This window comes from Chrysemys picta, chromosome 5 (genome assembly GCF_011386835.1).
Source record: "Chrysemys picta bellii isolate R12L10 chromosome 5, ASM1138683v2, whole genome shotgun sequence".
Classification (NCBI taxonomy): Eukaryota; Metazoa; Chordata; order Testudines; family Emydidae; genus Chrysemys; species Chrysemys picta.
Window position 1 is genome coordinate 89,827,855 of NC_088795.1, and position 19,075 is coordinate 89,846,929.

The 19,075-nt window shown below is 43.3% G+C and overlaps 1 protein-coding gene across 7 annotated transcripts in view; it reads left to right on the plus strand.

The window, feature by feature from the left end:
- Positions 1-19,075, plus strand: part of DLC1 (DLC1 Rho GTPase activating protein) — a 391,881-nt gene that overhangs the window by 325,547 nt on the left and 47,259 nt on the right. Inside the window, exon 1 of one of the 7 annotated variants that reach the window (XM_065596887.1) lies at positions 699-811. The exons of 4 other annotated variants lie outside the window; for them this stretch is intronic. Coding sequence is in view for 1 of the 3 variants with exons in the window: in XM_005299152.4 (XP_005299209.1) it covers positions 13,712-13,748 (37 nt within the window). In the remaining 2 variants the exon portion in view is untranslated. Of the gene's footprint in view, positions 1-698; positions 812-13,127; positions 13,274-13,330; positions 13,749-19,075 lie in introns of those variants that run through there. 2 more of the 7 variants (XM_024101736.3, XM_005299152.4) reach the window with 2 other exon arrangements.

Sequence of the window (19,075 nt, forward strand, 5' to 3'; positions counted from 1 at the left end):
GTATCTCATAAATATCTCATAAAACATTATTTTCCTTTGGTGACTGTTGTAGTGAAATTATCCATCAGAGAGTGTGTTCTTGCTACCTTAGTTATTGTGCTTTATTGTGTCATTGGTTTAAAATGATTTCCTCCGTCCTGCAGATTCCCCAAGGCTAAAACAGCAGCAGCCTTTTCACATAATTGGTCAACTAGTCCAGGTGGATGCATATGCCTATTTCCTCCAGAGGAAATAAGTTTAATGAATACAGAGCTAATTTAACTACAAAGCTTTGAATCATTCAAAAGCGGGACGGGGGGATGGGAGAATAAAAATATTGTACTTTAACAGGAAACTTGAGTGGTTACTTATAAATTCTTAGTTACTGTAGCTAAAAATGGCCCTGGTCAGGCAATGCAATCTGCTAATGTGGACATCTTTATGGCCCTGCAGAGTCCTATTGAACTCACTGGGACACTGCAAGAGAGCAATGATCTGTGCTAGTGCGTTATGTTTTGAGATTAGAGCCGAAGTATGATGTTTACTTGATTATAATAAAACTGTTTTGCAAATTCATTTTTTGAAAATAGCTCTCATTGTTTCAGTATGTTCAGTAACAGCCTAAACCTGCAATTCCTATTGACTTTAGTGGGTGCTCAGGACAGTATCTTATAGTACCAGACATTTTGTGAATGGTGCTGTTATCTCTTACAGCAAGAGCTGACATTTTTCAGATACTTCATCAGATTGGATCTCCCACTGGAAAATAGACTGAGGCATAGGAAATGCATCTCATCACTGGAATGCATGGGAACCTGGTGATTTCAAAAATGTAAGGTAAAATCTAATTGTTTAAAACAGACGGAGGAAGAGTTAGTTAATTTAATAATGATTTAACCACTGTTATGTTAACAAAAATAGTAAAAATAAGAACTTTAATATGTAAATCTCCAATTTCCCATATATCCCAATGGTGAGATGTATTTCTTGTCTTTTAGGTTATGTCTACACTAGCATTTTTGTTAGTAAAACTTTTGTTGCTCAGGTGTGTGAAAAAAACACACTCTTGACCAACATAAGTTACACTGACAGACACGCCAGTGTGGACGGCGCTATGTTGGCGGAAGAGCATCTCCCGCCAACATAGCTACTGCAACTCATTGGGATGGTTTAATTATGCCAACGAGAGAGCTCTCTCCCATCAGCATAGAGCGGCTACACGGGAGACCTTAAGGCAGCACAGCTGCATCAGTACAGCTGTGCCACTGTAAGGTCTCTCGTGTAGACATAGCCTTAGACTACATAGTGAAATGGTCTAAATCGCATTTCTTTGATTATTCTTTTATATATTATAAAAAATAAAGAATAATCAAAGAAATAGTACTCTATAGAGAGAGCAGTGATCTTTTTAACTGGATGTAGAGATTCATGAGTGTTGTAAGATTCATAGATTCCAAGGCCGGAGGGGATCACTGTGATCATCTAGTCTGACCTCCTGTATAGCACAGGCCATAGAACTTCCCCACAATATTTCCTAGAGCAGATCTTTCAGAGAAACATCCAATCTTGATTTAAAAAATTGTCTGTGATGGAGACTCCACCACAACCCTTGATAAGTTGTTCCAATGGTTAATTACTCTCACTATTAAAAAGATATGCCTTATTTCCAGTTTGAATTTGTCCAACTTCAACATTAGATTGTGGTGTACCTTTCTCTGCTAGATTGAAGAGCTTATTACTAAATAATACCATGTACTTATAGACTAATCAGGTCACCCCTTAACCTTTTTCTTTGTAAAACTAAATAGATTGAGCTCCCTGAAACTATCACTATAAGGCATATTTTCTAATATTTGATCATTCTCATGGCTCTTCACTGTACCTCTCCAATTTATCAACATTCTTCTTGTATTGTGGGCACCAGAACTGGACACAGTATTCCAGCAGCAGTTGCACCAGATTCTGCTGGCAGTAGATTTCGCCTTGTGTCCCTTTGCTTCCCCTATCCATTTTCTACAATTCCTGGTTTCTGATTTATATTCATTACTATCAACTTCCCCTTTCTTCTATTTGTTTACATATTTTTTTAAATTTTTTTGTACCTGCCTTCACTTCCCTTCTAAACCAAGTCAGTTTTTTAACCAATGGGGCTTTCTTTCTCAGTTGTGTGATTTTGGCTTTTGGGGCATCCAGTAAAATGTTCTTAAACAATTTCAGAAAGAAAGAAAGAAAGAAAGAAAGAAAGAAAGAAATCCAGCCAGGGGAGGTTTTCTCTGGTGTAGGCACTGGGGTAAACACTGGTAAGACTGTCCTTCAAGGACTCCCTTGCAACTCCACTTATAGGGGCCATGCCAGGGTCAGGACTGCAAGTGGGTGGCCAAGGTTGGGGGCAGGGCTGAGATTCCAGGTATTACTGCAGCCCTAGGGCAACCTGAGGAGTCTGCCATAACTTAGAGAGGCTCTCCAAGACTAAAGTTGTACTGGGGAACTCAAAGCAGCCCAAGATGAGCAGGGAGCATAAGTGGCTTAAAGCCACCTTAGTCTGCACTTCCTTTGGGCTGTGAGTTCTGGGCTGTGCTTCTTATAGCACTGCACAGAATTTCCCCTTATATACTTAGCCTATTTCATAGGAGTGTGGTAAGGATGAATTAATATTTTTATTTTTAATCCCTGTTATTATCAGAATTACTTTAATACTGCAATTTTTGTATTTCAGCAATGGCACTTGCTTTTCTTCATCCTGAACCTCAAAAAAGGTTAAAAATTCACTTTTTTAAAAAAAATTGATATAATGGGGCCTGATACTTCTCTTATTTTTCACATGTGTACATGAGGAGTAACACCACTGAAAGCCATGGCATTAAGCAGGTGTAAAACAAGTTTGCATCGAGGCAGAGTCAGGCCTAAATGTACACCCCACATGGAGTGATATGAATTATTTTTAACTATGGTACCTTGAGAATATTCATTGCACCTTACCAATCATGCATATTTTCTGCTAAATTTTTTAGTTAGAAGATAAAATAACTTTTTTTTCGGTGTAGACCTATCCTTAAGCTCTAAGGATAAAAAAAAATTGGTACTTTAGTCTTAGGTGTGAATGAGTGTAGCTTTATTGAAGGCAATAGAGCTACACTGGTTTACACCAAGTGAAGCTCTGGCCCTTTATATAAAACTGTTGTATAAAATGAAGCAAGTTTAGATAGAAGTTAAGTTACAATGTATGAAATGCCGTGAACTTCAACATACAGATACTTTTGTATTATCAAACCTTTTTGGTAGCTAAATTGTTGATCAAGATTATATCATTATTAATTTCCTCATTGGCTTTTTAATGGCACTAATCTAATATCTTCTTTCTAATGGATGTGGAAGTGAAATAAAATTACAATAATGTGCCTTCTGTTTTCTCCTGATAATTAAGGCCTTAATCTGCAAATACTTATGAATGTGTGTTATTTATTTGAATCACGTTTCGCACATGCATAAGTGTTCACAGAATTGAGAAGTAAGGCATTACAGTGTTCACAGAAAGGTGTAATTCAGCATTGGATTCTTCAGTGCACTTAGTCTACTTTACACCACTCGTGTAGAAGATGACAGATTGTAGGGTTAGCTTGCCAATGGAGAACTCCCCTTGTACAAATAAATTCCACAGGCATAAGGCTGGCAAAGCCAGCTCTTGCACTCACCACCCCCATCCCCAATCCCTGGCAAACAGGGAGGAAGTGCACATGGTAGAGGTGGAGAAGGGATGTGGCAGAGCAAAGCTCCACTACATCTGTCCTCCAGTTGGCTGGTGCTGAATCATGAAGCCAAAACCATCTCCCTGCAGACCCCTTCTCTACACACAAGTAGAGCTTGGGTGGGGTTGAGAATTCAACCCAGGGATTTTTCCTGATAATTTCAGGTGCAGAGTCTGCTTTATGAACTGTTGTCTTCACCAATAAAATAGATGAGGTTGTTGTGTTTTTTTGGCACGACCAAGGAGGGTTTCATCTGTTATCTGTGGAGACTATTGTTCCATGAGCTATAAAGTTTGCTCCATCCTTTGGCCTCCATTATAGGCTAGGAAGTCAACAGGCAGACTGCTGGCCAAATCCAGACCACCAGGCACTTTTAAACGGACCCCAAAATCTTTTTATTTAATGTATTTATTTATTATCAATATTGTTATTTTTTGTATTATTTTCTCTGGAGTCTGGACCTTGACTATACCTTAGCCAAGACATTTGGACCTTGACAAAAAAATAATTGACTATCCTAGGTTAAAAGTTCTAACTTGCCTCCTGCAGCATTTCCTATGAAGTAGGATGAGCTAGCCTTGAAGAGGTTTGAATTTTTGTGCAATTCTCAGTCTGTGTATTGGGTTCACAAAGCTATTTTGAGTTCTCAAACCTTATTTTCCTGAAATTTAAAACTAAGTTGTAGTTTTCCCAAGGGTGAGCCACCTTTTGATGAAAAAACATAGCTAAAGGGAAGCCACTGCTATGAGAAAAAGAATCCCATCACCTACTCAAAAAGGCATCAGTGAATTCTATATGGAAAATATTATGGACAGATACGCCAGTGGAATAAATCAGAATACCTCCATTGATTTCATTGCATCTATGCTGATTTAGAGCAGCTGAGGATCTGGCCCTCTGTGTTAAAATGTATTTAGAATGTTTCTCTCTCTCCGTCTCCTTTTGTCAGTCTGTATTTATTTTACACTTTGCCAAATCTGCTTCATTTTTCAAGCTATATTACCATCATTTTTTTCCTTCTCTCTCCCCTCGCTGCTTCTATTTTATACAGTCTGCCCTAAGTGCAACATGAAACCAGTCCTGTTTTTGTTCAGACTGAACTTTCGAACTCATGGGGTTTGAATACATTTGAACTCAGGCAAAAAGAGTTCATTTCTCTACATTTAAAACGTAGTCAATTATATGCCTAATATGTATCAGAGCAAGTTTAGAAACATATTGATTTACTTGTAAAAAAAATAAATCTAGGTTTCATTTTGATCAACAGCTGGGATCAGAAATAAACAATAAGCACATACACACACACACACACAGTATTTAGTATTGGATAGTGATAATGGGTTTCTTTCTTTGAAGTGTCTCTATGGGTTATCTCAGGAGACAAGATACTAGAATAGCTAGACCGTATGTTTGTATGATATAACTGTTACTTAGTTAAAATTAATTCAAGAACATATAGCATTTTATTTTAGATTCTCTGTGATGTGGAACAATAATCTTCCTTCTCAGAAAGCCTGACATTCTTAGTGTATTTCATTTCTAAGAAATGATATTGTAACCTTTCTTTTTAAAGAGGGCTGCACAATTATTGCTCACTTTAAATAATTAATTTTCAACGAAATCAAATACTTTAGAATTGGAATTAAGTTGTTACTTCATTGACAAAGTGTGCAACACTGGGGTCCTTTAGAATTCAGAAACAACCTTTAAAGACCCAAGACCACACTGAAGCCAGGTCTATAGCCAGAGGCCTGGTATCTCATGCAAGCTGAAGCTGCTCTATAATCTATCATGCCATTGCTAAAAGGATATTAAGACGAGCATTTAGAATTGTAGTCGTGTGTCTTACAATCCTGTGTTTGTATCAGCAAGTCAGATGACCAATTGCAAATTGTGACTCCTCTGTATCATGCTGTTTAAAAGAGGAGTGATGGCCATAGTACAGTTAGCGATCAAGGCATTTGGGCCTTAGAGGGAAAACAGAGGACAATGAAGTCCTTCTTATTAGTTCTCATCCTACGAATCACTCCCTTATACAGTTCAAACAGAAGGAGAAGTCACCTATTAAAGTGAGTAATTGTGCCTGTTGGGCAAGCCTTTACAATTACTTCACCATCCATCCAGAACTCTTTGATTGCATTAAGGATAACAACACTTTACTGAGCAAGTATCTTGCTTTTTTCAGTAAGCATGACTTTAAAATCAGTACATTCATCAGGAACCAGCCTAGGATTCTACCATGAGATTGCCTCTTTTTTGTAGTAGTATTAGCTGATGCATTAAGTAGATAAAAATATTAAACCTAAACTACAAAGGGCAGTGCCTTTATTGATTCCACAACACTCTTTAGAGACAAATGAGTGATTACAGTGTTATTGCTGCTGCTGTATGGTAAACACCCATGCCTCAGGTGGAATGTCTCTTTAAGCACGCTTTCCTGCTAATACAAGACTTATGCTCACTTTTTAACTTTGAAAATACATTCACTTAGTGTCATAGAAATCCAAGTTAAAATGCAAACCAAAGAGACTGCATGGCTCCAAGAATAGATAATGGGATGGAATCAGAGCCTTCAGATTACTAGTAAAACTCTAGTACAGGTCGATGATTATCCTCTGGCATCTCCTTAGTGGCCTATGTGAAATTAGTTGGTGGTTTCAGTCCAGTTCCTAGCAAGCAGACATTCCAATCACAAAAGCCACTGGCCCTGACAATGACTGTAACTACAGAGATTGAATGGGGATGAAGACTGGGCTAAGATTAGCCCAGAGTAGTTGATTGGCTCTCCAGGTCAAAAAGGGGAGCTTATTTAGGCTGATAATGTAGCATTATTAATTAATTTATTATTTAATTATGCAGCACTGTAGGTGAGCATGCTGAACTTTGTTATCATTCTTAAGAGCGCTCAGAACTTCTACATTTTTACCATGTCACCCCAACCTCCTGGGATTGCTTCACCGGCTTCCTTTCTCTTACTGAATCAAATTTAAATACCTCATCCTTGCCTTCAAGGCACTAAATCAGTGGTTCTCAACCTGTTTATCATTGTGGGCCGCATATGCAGCCCACAATGTGTTAAGTGGGCCGCAGGTTGAGAACCACAGCGCGCCCCACCCTAAAACCGCCCACAGTCCTCTATGCCTAGCGCCCTTGCCCAGAGTGGGGCTAGGAGTGGAGCCCTGGGCACAGGCCAGGCAGCTGGACCCCAGATCTTGCCGCGCAGGGCTGGGCAGGAGACAGACCCCAGTTCCGGACCCCAGCACACACAGGAGATAGGACTGGGATGGAGATGGAACACCACTGCGCAGGGTTGGGACAGAGCCGGGACTAGGACTGGGACAGTGACCTAGACCCCGACCCCGGCCAGGTACAGAGTGCCAGGCAGGGCCAGCAGCCAGGACCCGAGAAGAGGGGCCAGGAGCAGAGCCCCACCTAAAACCTGGGGCAAACCTCTACTTCCCAGAGCCTCCCCCAACCCTCCAAACCTACCCACTCTCCCACCCCCTGCAGCACTCACCAGTTCCCTGTTGGCAGGAATGCTGGTGCAGGCTGCAAGACGTTTTCCCCCCCTCAGCCTGCCCCACCCCCTGCCGGACCAGAGTGGCAAATTTTGAATTTTTTTAGCACACAGCTGGGCTGTATGTAGCCCATGGGCTGCAGGTTGAGAAATGCTGCACTAAATAGTCTTGTTCCACCTTCCTCTATGCTCTCATTTCCTCCTGATGCCCCTCTTGCTCCCAGACTTCTCTCCTCATTCATAGACTTCAACATCAGAAGAGACCATCATGATCATCTAGCCTGACCTCCTGCACATTGCAGGTCACAGAACCTCACTGCTGCATCCCTCTCCTTCATGATGCCCCTACTCTTGAAACAGTATCTCTTTTCCTGTTGCTAGTGAATGGAGCCATGAAATTGACAAGAATGACAGCCAACAGGCACAGACACTGTCGCCCTATGCCTCTTGTGGAGGTGGAGTTATTATGTTGGTGTAGTACAGCACTTACATAGCCGCAAACAAGGCTGTAGTGTAGACACTGACATAGTTAGGTTGACATAAGCTGCCTTATGTCAACCTAACTCCGTTGTGCAGACGAAGCCTAAGTGATGATGATTACTAAGGGCATGTCTACACTTACCGGTAGATCAGCACTGCTGCAATCGATGCATCGAGTGTCGATTTAGCAGGTCTGGTGAAGACATGCTAACTCGATGGGAGAGCACTCTCTCATCGATTTGTGTACTCCACCTCCCTGAGAAGGGAGGGATAGCTCAGTGGTTTGAGTATTGGCCTGCTAAACCCAGGGTTGTGAGTTCAATCCTTGAGGGGGCCACTTAGGGATCTGGGGCAAAATCAGTATTTGGTCCTGCTGGTGAAGGCAGGGGGCTAGACTCGATGACCTTTCAAGGTCCCTTCCAGTTCTAGGAGATAGGATATCTCCATTAAAAAAAAAAAAAAAAGTGTAAGGGAAGCTGATGGGAGACGCTCTCCTGTCGACACAGCGCAGTATAGCCATCGTGGTAAGTGGATCTAACTATGTCAACTTCAGTTATGTTATTCACGTAACTGAAGTTGTGTGAGTTACATTGATTTACCGTGGTAGTGTAGACCAGCCCTAATAGAGTGAAGTGGATGGTAAACTTGTGGCTAAGGTTTAGATTAGGGATTCAGGAGATCTGGGTCAGATACAGACTTTCTGTGTTACCTGGGCAAATCAGTTAGAGTGGGATCCAAGAAGGGACTGAGGTGTTGTAAAGCTGAGTGCCACAGCACCTAACTTTTACGTGCCTAAAAAAACCACAGGAATAACACTATGTTCAGCACCTAGGCTTCCTATATAATGAATGGGAGGAGAGTGATGTGATTCGAAAAAAGCCAGCACGCTAGGTGGGGAGCCACCTAAGCTAGCCAGTGGGAGTTGCCAAGGAGAGAAATGTGAGCTAAACTCTGCCCTAGATGCCTAAATCCAGGCTGCAGGGAGGCACCTATCTTCTGCTTGTGAGCCATGCACAGGAACCCACCGCCAGGAATCAGGCGGTTTAGGCACCTAATGAGTTAGGCACCTGCCTCTCTCTGCATAAAATGGCCAGAGGAGATGGTACCCATCTGATAACTTCTGTAGTTATAAGATAGGGAGTGGAACCATCTCCTCCTCTTCCTCTGGCTGAATTTTAAATGGGACCTGATCCAGTAGGTGTGCTCAGAGACCATCTAGAGATCAGGCCCCACTCACAACCATGGCCGGATCTAACTTTTTTGCCACCCCAAGCAGCAAAAAAAAGTGCCACCCTGCCGTAACACACACCCCCCAGCGCTGCCCCGCCGAAACACCGCCCACCGAGCACCGCGCCGCCGAAACCGCCCCCCCCCCCACCGAGCACCGCGCCGCCGAACAGCCCCGGCCCCCTGCCGCACTGCTGAACACCCCCCCCCGCGTGGAGCGCCACCAAAACCCCCGCCGAGCACCGCATCGCCGAACATCCCCAAGCACTGCGCTGCTGAACACCTCCCGCAGAGTGCCACGCTGCCAAACCCCCCCCCCCCGCACGGAGCGCCGCCAAACACCCCCCACCGAGTGCGGCGCCGCCGAACACCCCCTCCCCGCGCGCAGAGCGCCGCACTGTCAAAGCCCCCCCGCGTGGAGCGCTGCCGAAACCCCCGGGGAGCGCCACGCTGCTGAACACCCCCCCACCGAGCGCCGTGCTGCCCCCCACCACTCCAAGATATGCCGCCCCTTACCAGGTGCTGCCCCAAGCACGTGCTTGGCTGGCTGGTGCCTGGAGCCGGCCCTGCTCACAACTTAGGTGGCCAAATACCTGTCTTCCTCTGGTTCATGGGCAGCAGACTGCAATCCCCAGGGTCTTGAAATTAGGAACCTAGAAAACTTTTACAGCAGAAAGTTAGGCACATAGTTTAGGCGCCTACAAGGTTAGGCAGCCAAGTGGGAGTTTTGTGGCTTACAGTGGTGCCATGCGTGGGAACTTGGGCACCTAACTCTGGAGTTTAGGCACCTAAATTGCCTCATTTATCACACCCTTGATTGCTCTGTTTCTCAGTTTAGTCAACTGTAAAATGAGGATAATAACTGAGGGCTTGTCTACACTGCCCCGCAGTTCAGACTTTGGGGGTGTGAATAGCAGTGCACCCCAAAGTGCTGCACTGTAACTCCCTTGTGTGGATGCTGCAGATGTGATAATTCCCATTAATGTATTCCTAACAGCGCAGCACTTCCGTATGCATTGCTATCCACACCCCCATATTCCAAACTGCGGGACAGTGTAGACATAGCCTTATTGACCTCACAAGGCTCAGTCCAGTCATGTATGTAAAGCCACCTCAAATCTTTGGATGGAAGGTGCTGTGTAAATACAAATTATTAATTATTTGTTTTTAAATGAGTGCAACATATATTTTAGGATCATGGCATGTGAGATGGGTGAAAAGAGGATACCTCTTTTTTTTCTTTATAGAAGCCATTCATAAATATGAAAAAAGTACTACAGGCCCAATGGGAGTACTTGTGTAAGTGCTCGCTAATGTAGAATTGCATAATTGGACCCTAAATATTTCATCATTTATAACTCTAATTTATGAATGGTACCTTCCTAGCCTTGTCTACACATGATTTTACTAAAGGGGTCATTTAAAACCAATGTAGTTCAACTGGTGCAACACTTACATCAATTTAAATCAGCCTTATATCCATTTAAGCATTGCTGTTTTCTTCCAGATGCAAGCTAAAGCAATATAACTAGTACTAAAGAGATATACTTGTGACCACACAGAGATCTGCCCAATTTAACTTAATTCAGTTTATAACCAATTTAAATAAAACTAGTGCAACTGCTATGTGTAGACAAGCCCTAACTTTCAACAGGTACATTTCAGCCTATTTCACAGATTACAAGAACATCAATAAAATTTTATTATTCTTAAACCTGCCTAACCCTGATTCCACTCTCCCCCCGCCCCCCCCCCCACACACACATACACACACTCATACCCCAGAGAAAGAACAGGAGTACTTGTGGCACCTTAGAGGCTAACAAATTTGAGATTTGAGAAAATGTTGTCTCATACAGTGCCTTTCCCAGAAGTGAAGGCCTTTCATAGGCTCTCTAGGTAACCTACTTTATATTCTTCTTTCCTTTTCTGTGGCTTGTTGCAGAAGTAACTTATTTTCTCTCTTTTCTTTAAGCCAGACTGCCAAAGTACAATACTCTTTCAATCCTTGCGATGCCAACCCTGTCATTTCCTTGTCCTGTAAAAGCTCAAAGGTGTAGCCAACAAAGAGGGGACAACTAATTATAGTGGCATTGCCTTGCCTGTTCAACAACAGGAAATGAAATTCCCTCTGGAAACGTAGTATAGGTCTGTCTTACCTGCATTAGTCGTGTCCTCAAGACTGAGTGGAAAAAATTACATCAGGGGCACCAGAACCCCTAAGGGACTCATGTTTTATGGGCCAGACCTGCATTTTAAACTCACAACCTCCTGCCATAGAAGAAGTATTCGAAAAATGCAGGTAAATTCAACTGAGCCTATAAGAGTTGGAATTAACTAAGATAAGAAGAGGTAATTGACAAAGCCAGTAATGGGTGAAAAGTGAAGCTTGAAGATATAGTGCAGTACCATTCTCTTGTTGACTAAAAGTGAATTAATGATCTGGAACAGTGTAGGGGTTTCCAGAAACAACACTGTAATAGCCAACTTACCAGTTAGCAGCTTGCTGAAAGAGATGGGTATTCTTCAGGCAGATCGCCTGTTCGGGAACCACACTTTATATCTGTCTGACCGCAGTGCTGAAACAACAGTTGGAACTTCAAAAAACAAGAATTAATGTAAAATATGAAGCTGATTTGGGATAAAATTAACCAATCTCAGTCTTTGATGATATGCAGACATTTTCAAAATTTCAGTGCTCTTTTATATGCTCATCGCTTTGCAACTGCTCAAAGTACTTGTGCATGTTCTGTATCATTTTAAGGCTCAGAATGTGTCTACCAAAGATGGGTATTTAAATGATCATGAGAAAATGTAAAAGGGAGTAGATGACTTAGGAAATTGTTATTGAGATACATAGCCTTTCAAGTTTAGTTATGACTTTCTAGTGACTGTTTGGTAGCCACTATGAAATGAGTTTGGTGGTCTCTCTCCAGTTCCTGGTAGATGGGTGTCCACATCTCAGAAAGCACCATCCTAATTGACAACTTTTAAAAAATAAGTCTTGGCAATAAGGCCAAAGACTGAATGTAGATGGAAATGCCGGTGGGATCCTCGCCTTTATCAGGTGCTCATTCCAGAATTGGGGCCTAACATACCCACTGTCCTGGATTTGGAGCTGGATCCAAATTTTGCTGCTTATGCCCCTCTGTAACTAAAAACTGTACATTAGCTCCCACTGATAACAAGGAATACGCACGATACTCAGAAACTCAAACAGCACTATCCTATACAGTTACATTTATTGGAACAATTTTTTCAGAGCTGTGCCCATTGTTTCTTTTAATAGAGAATAAAGTATATTCCACTATAGTGAGCTGTCATTACAAGTTACAATATATATATGTGTATATATATACTAGAAAATATCATCAAGTAATTAAAGCAGCATTGACTGGTTGACCTTTACTTTTTGACAGTTGCTATCAGGGAAATGCCCCTAAAGCCCACTGACCATGGCTCATGCTATGACTAACATTTCAAATATCTACAGGTTAGGACCTAGGAAAATAGTTGAAGGCAAGCGTACAACAGATGAATCAGTCAGCTTGTAGTCAGCCTCTGGAGAAAAACAGTGGATTGCAAACATTGTGAGCAAGAGTGTTTTTACTGAGGTTGTCTATCCCTGTGTGGATAGGAGGGAGGTTTGACTTTTTAATCCTTACTTGTCTGTTGGCAGTGCCCTAAATCTGAGCCATGCCAAAATTATGTAGATTTATAAATCAGCTATAGGCTCCCAAACAGCTGAACTTTATAAGCCCTACCATGTCTGACTGGCCCCTGTATTGCTGCCACCCATAGGAAATGTTTAGAAACTTTCCCTGGTACAGACAGGGCTGTAGACACCCACCTCAGGGTTGGTACTGGAGGAACATGAGCTTTGTTGAAAAACTGGAGCTAGGTTCCATCTGAAAACCTCAGTTTGGGAGTTTGCATTTCCTCTGCTGCCTTCTCTACGCGGCGCACCAAAGTGAGGAGTCCTGGAGCCCAGGGTCTAGGGCCATGCCCATCTCAGTGCAAAGGAGGGAGCTGTTTCATAAAGAAGGGGGTTGTACACTAGCGTTGCCAATTTTGGTTGGATGTATTCCTGGAGGATTCATTTTGTGGCATAATCTTTAATTAAAGATTAATCTGTAATTCCTGGAGACTCAGGGACAATCCTTGAGGGTTGGGGACCCTATGTAAAGCTCTCCAGCAGAGCATGCCTACGGCCTAGGAGCGCATTCTCCCTGGGGAGCTGGATCTCTCCAGAACGTCTCGACACCCAGGCCAGCTGGGACTGGAAGAGAGGCGCCGACGTGCAGGAGACAAATTGAGGCACAAGGTAAATGATCAATCCTGCCCCCCGTGAAAGAGACACCGGGCGGGGCGGGGCGGCAGGGGGCGTGGCCGGCGGCTGCCCAGCCGCGATGCCGAAGTTTATGTGGGACAGGGCGGAGGGAAGACTTTTTCAAACTCATCGCACACCCGCTGCGGCAAGGCAGGGGCGGAGGTTCGCGGACCTCACCCGTCAGCAGCGCGCGGGGGCCGGGCAGCCCCAGCCAGCTCCCCTGGGAGCAGTGCGGGAGAGGGGGCGATGGCTGCGGGACGCTGGCGGAGGGGTAGCGGAGCGGCTTGCAGTTGCCAGCCTGCTCAGTGAAGGGCTTGGAGAGTGACGCTGGGGAAGGCGCTGGCCGGGATCCTGCGCGGCGCTGGGGAGATGCGCTGAGGTCCGCCCAAGAAGCCTGCTGGCCGCGCGTGCCGTCCTTTCGCCCGGCCCTTGATGTGCCAAGAGCCGCCGGAGACCATGATTCTGACACGTAAGCTCTGTCCCTGCGCGCCTGCAGTGGTGGCCCAGCTGTGGGATAAGCTCACGAGCCGCTGGTCCGGCTGGCCTCTCTGTGCTGCCGGTTACTCGTGTTTAGCGGGTCATAGAGCCACGGCAGGCAGGCGGGGGACCCAGATCCTGACCCCCTCTCTGTTACGGGAGCCTGTCCTTATTGCACTCGTTAGTTAGTTGCTCGTCTGTGGGCTTTCACAGCTGCCTCGGCACCGAAAGTCCGTAGTTTTTCATTGTGCCTCTCTAGAGAGAAAAAGCGAGCAGGTTTTAAGTTGCGATCGCTGCAGTATGTTGTCCTGCTACTGTTTAATGCTGCGGGGGTTGAAAATGACTTTCGTCCGGGCAGCGGGACTGGGTTGATGTGGGGTTTGGGGAAGGGGAAGGAGTGGAGGTTGCGTTAAAACACCTGGAAATTTCCCTTCTGTTGCAACAAGCCTGATCCGGCTTGAGAAGATTATCGATAGGCAAATGGGTTCGCTGCATGGGTGTGATTAGATCAGTACTGTCTCTTGCTCTTGTTGTGCTAGAGGAAGGGGCGCCTAGCAGAGTTGAAAGGGTGGGGAGGCTTGTCAGCGCAGACCTTTATCTTGGCACGTACACTAACTATTCACAATTCCCCGGTGTCTCCACTCCCGCTCCCCCCTTTGCATTTTGGTACGCGTATTTCTTAATGATCTAAGATCCTGTGCATCCTTTCTGGCTTGTTTGAGATTCAGAATCAAGTTTCAGTCCACTTCTAATGTCTTATTAGTATTGTTGTTGGCTTTTACTTATCCAGACTAGGTTCCCTCTTTCCTCAGTTATCTACTGAGTTAGAAAGTTTGTGTTTGGGTTTGTTGTTGGTTTTTTTTTAATAGTCGCTGGCAATACTTTCAAATCTCTTTCTAACTAGGAAAAGAGTGTTTTTAAAACACAAAATACGTTCAGGTGCTGGAAACTAGCAGTTGACTGGTTTGGAAATTTGGCTGTAAATATTAACTTATGTGGCTGGTGACATACCAGGGCAATAGCCAAGTTTGCAAAATGTAGGTTATTGAACTTATGAAAAATCTGGTGCTGGTTTGGACTAGTAAGACTGAGGGGCTTTTCTTGAAACGTGCTTTTTATTAGATTGCTTAGAATTTGTGACTTTCAATTCCAAGTGAAAATGTCAGAGTTGTAATTCATAACTCATAAAGGAAAGGAGCTTGTTGTAATTGAGCTGTGCTTGAGGTTTTTAAAGGGCACTACAGTTGAAATAGTTAAACCAGTCTTTTAAACCAAAAAAAAAAAAAAAGTGCCCAGGAGAAGGAAGCATATAGTTTCTTTTGAAGTTCTCAATAATTAGTCTGATGGCTTCAAGGAGCCAGATGACTCCCTCCTGTGCTGTGGTGCCCAAGCCCATGATGTCATGATTGGAGCCTTTGATCTCTTTCAAGAAACACCTCCTCTCTCCTCCCCCAGCAAGTAGTAAACAACCCCGCTATATTTCTAGCACAAATAGAAAACAAATTCTTTTTGTTGTCGGGTTACATTTCAGTACTACCCTCCTCTTTCTTGCAAATAGTTACTATTCACCAAAGACTCACTTCTACCATAATTGTAAAGCTGCTGAACAATGTGTTTCCATTAAGCTAATGAACACGGTACTACAAGTTAAAGTGCATTTACGATTAGTGTGACAAATCTTTTTTTAACTCTATTCTTTTAAAGAAAATAACAAGTTTTACAGTGCCACCTACATTTATGGCACTACATAAATAATTATTAATATGCCAGAAGGTTTTGATTTCCACATCATATGGCAACAATTTTTAAAATGTGTGGGTCTGTGGGCTGAGGGAATGCATCTTTATCTTAGCCATCAATTACAGATGCATTTTTGACATGAGTAAGTGTGACCTATTTGAATTCTCTGGCCTGATCAAGAAATTCCCAGCAGCAAAGCAGTGAGATACCAAGTGTCAGGTTACATTTTTAATGCTGTTTTGTGGAGAACTAGAGGGAAGATAATAGTCAAACAGATTGCAGAACAGCCTCTGAATGTAAATCTATCAGCAGCTCAAAGTTTGACTAATTCAGCATCCATCTGGCCAGCAGGCTATTGCTGGTCCATAGCGTAGATAATTGGTATTAGGTTCCTCCATTAATTCAACCAGTTTGGTTTGCCATGTTGCCTTTCAGGTTGCAGCAGATGGTAGCAGTATCCTTTAAGTCACTTGACCTGCATTTCCAATAAAAGGAAAAAACTCGATGACAGATTAAAGTATGGAGGAGTGGGATAGCCTGCTGTTTAGCAGATGGGCCCAGAGGTTATTTCAAAACTTGTCTGAAACATTGCTTAAGGTTAAGATTCCTATATTCAGATTAGGTTCTGAAATACATTATATGCAAAGAATATGTATCTATTATTTTATCAATGCTCCTGCACTGATAGTTTTATGATGAATCAAAACAATTTGAAATCAGCTGCATTCAATAACCTCTAGGAATCCCCAGACCTATATGACATGTAATAAAACAAGTTCTCTTTGCTCATTCTTCACCAATGGAATGTCTGAAAAATGCAGATATGTTACGTTGGTTTATGCACATAGAGAGTTCTAGGTTTTTTTTGAGCAATACCAGCTGTCACTAAAATCATTTTCTAAGTAGTAGTTAAAATACAGAAGGTGACCTTTTTTGTTTTGTTTAGATCTTAAATCTGAATGACATACCCAGCAGTTTTAGAATGTACAGGGAGATATTTGAACAGTACATTGCGTTGCAACAGAGAACAAGATCTGAGGCTAGGTATGTTCTGTTCTCAGGCCTGGGGCCTTACAACCAGCAGAAGTTGAGTGCTTCTCTTCTGATAAACAGCACTGTAGCTGCCCCTACTGGACAATGGAATAATACTGGCGCTGACTATAGAAATCTAAAAGTACTTGCTTGCATACCATGCATACTGATCCTCTTGAAAAAGGAAAAAGTGTGTACCACCAGTGCTTCTGTATGCTAATCTGTAATGCTATTAACCTACATGTATAACATGTTTTTGATACCCAGTAAGAGCTTTCTAGGTTGCTGATCTTCTCCAATTGTACTTTGAGTTATGAGCAGGGAGGTTTTACTCTACTTGCAGCATGAAAAATATCTGCTTGAAAGGAAGTTCTTAGCTTGCGTCTTTACGCATTTTTGTAAATATTTAAAGGTGGGGTTTGTGTGATTGATTATTTATTTTTTCCTGCCCAAGAGTACCATGACGTAGTGAGTTTCTTGGGGACCCACCCTTTTTCCATTGAAGTCAGTTGGTGTTTTGCTATTGACTTCAATGGGAACAGGATGGGGCCCTTAGTCTGTAAAAGGAGATGGAGGAAAAGAGCCCCTGTGTTGAACAGGATGGTCCAGTATTGTAAACAAGAGTTTCTCATGCTTAACTATCTTTCCTAGCAACAGGAAGAAGGAAATGAGGCTATGCAAAAGGACCCTGACAGGCTCCAGACAATACTAGCCCCACCCTAACATTCACGCTATATGACCAGAAGACTTACAGAAATAAAAATAACTTCAGATGTTTCCCCTTCCTCCCTGTGCATATTGCAGAAATATAGCCAAATCAAATGATCTGCCACTCACAAAGAGGACTGTTTTGTTGTCCAAGGACTGCACTGTGATATAATAATCAAAATAATAATATAGGGATAATAATATAGCCTTAAACCAGGGGTTGGCAACCTGCGGCATGCATGCCAAAGGCGGTACGCAAGCCAATTTTTACTGGCACTAGGGTGACCAGATGTCCTGATTTTATAGGGACAGTCCCGATTTTTGGGTCTTTTTCTTATATAGGCTCCTATTACCCCCCCACCCCATCCCGATTTTTCACACTTGCTGTCTGGTCACCCTAACTGGCACGCTGCTGCCAGCTGGGGTCCTGGTCGCTGGCCCCACTCAGTCTGCTGCCGGCCTGGGTGAACGGAACCCCTGGCCAGCAGCAGGCTGAGCAGGGCCAGCATCCAGGACCCCGGCGGATGGAACCCCAGACTGGCGCCGGGCTGAGCTGCTTAACCCGTCGCCGGTCTGGGATTCTGTCCGCCGGCCTCACTCAGCCTGCTGCCGGTCTGGGGTTCTGGCTGCTGGCTCCTGCCAGCCAGGGTCCCGAACGCCAGCCCCGCTCAGCCTACTGCCAGCCTGGGATACCAGCCGCCGGCCCCACTCACCTCGCTGCTGGTCTGAGGTTCCACTGCACTAAACTGATAAGATCTGCATTTTAATTTAATTTTAAATGAAGCTTCTTAAACCTTTTAAAAACCTTGTTTACTTTACATACAACAATAGTTTAGTTATATAATATAGCTCTATAGAGAGAGACCTTCTAAAAATGTTAAAATGTATTACTGGCACACGAAACCTTAAATTAGAGTGAATAAAAGAAGACTTGGCACACCACTTCTGAAAGGTTGCCGGCCCCTTCCCTAAACGATAACAACATCTTGATTGGGCATTACAGTGGGTTTTCTCTACAGACTGCTCCTTACAACTGTCATTGACAGACTAAATTTTCCTTCATTCTTCTTTAATTCTGACAATTTTTTTAAGCTGGGTAGCTCTCAAGGATATAGGTAAGAAATTTGACAAAATCAGCAGGGCATTTCTGGAATTATTTCTTTGACTTGTTAAAGTGAAGATAAGCTTCGTCATAGTTGAGATGAACTGCAGAACTTGTAAGCTCTCGATCCAAGATGCGACCATGAATTTCAAACCAGCAACGTTCGCAATTCCAGGCATATTTCTGATTTATCCCTGTGCTTTAGCAGGCTAAGGTAGACTGTAAATAATTCTGTGTGGTTCAAGATGTCAAGATGGTCTTGTTTATTTTTTACTCCAAGGCTGATGAACATAGAGGAATGTGAAGGCTGTTGCTTTTCCAACAGAGACTGACTGAATTAGTGGAGTGGGTTATGTTATTTAGGCCAAAGATCTGACCACAACTTTTAACTTGTTCTTTCACCCTCCAGTGAATACCATGTCTCCAATAAAATTGCTTCTGAGTCTGGAATAAGTTGCTATGATATATCTTTAGTTTTTTGCTGTTTGAGGAAAATCACAACCTGTGTTTCATCACTGATGAGATGCATGAATGGGGCACGGGACTTGAGCTTTGACGTCTTGGTTCTTTTCCTGATGCTGCTTGTTGTGGCCCTCATGCTGGCCCACCTTACTCTGCAAATAGCCCCAATGAAATCAGTGAGACTACTTGTGAAATAAGGTACTGCTTGACATGAGTATAAGAGTAGTTGAGTCAGGTCCTATATGACCATGAGCGAACTTACTTAAGTTCTCTGT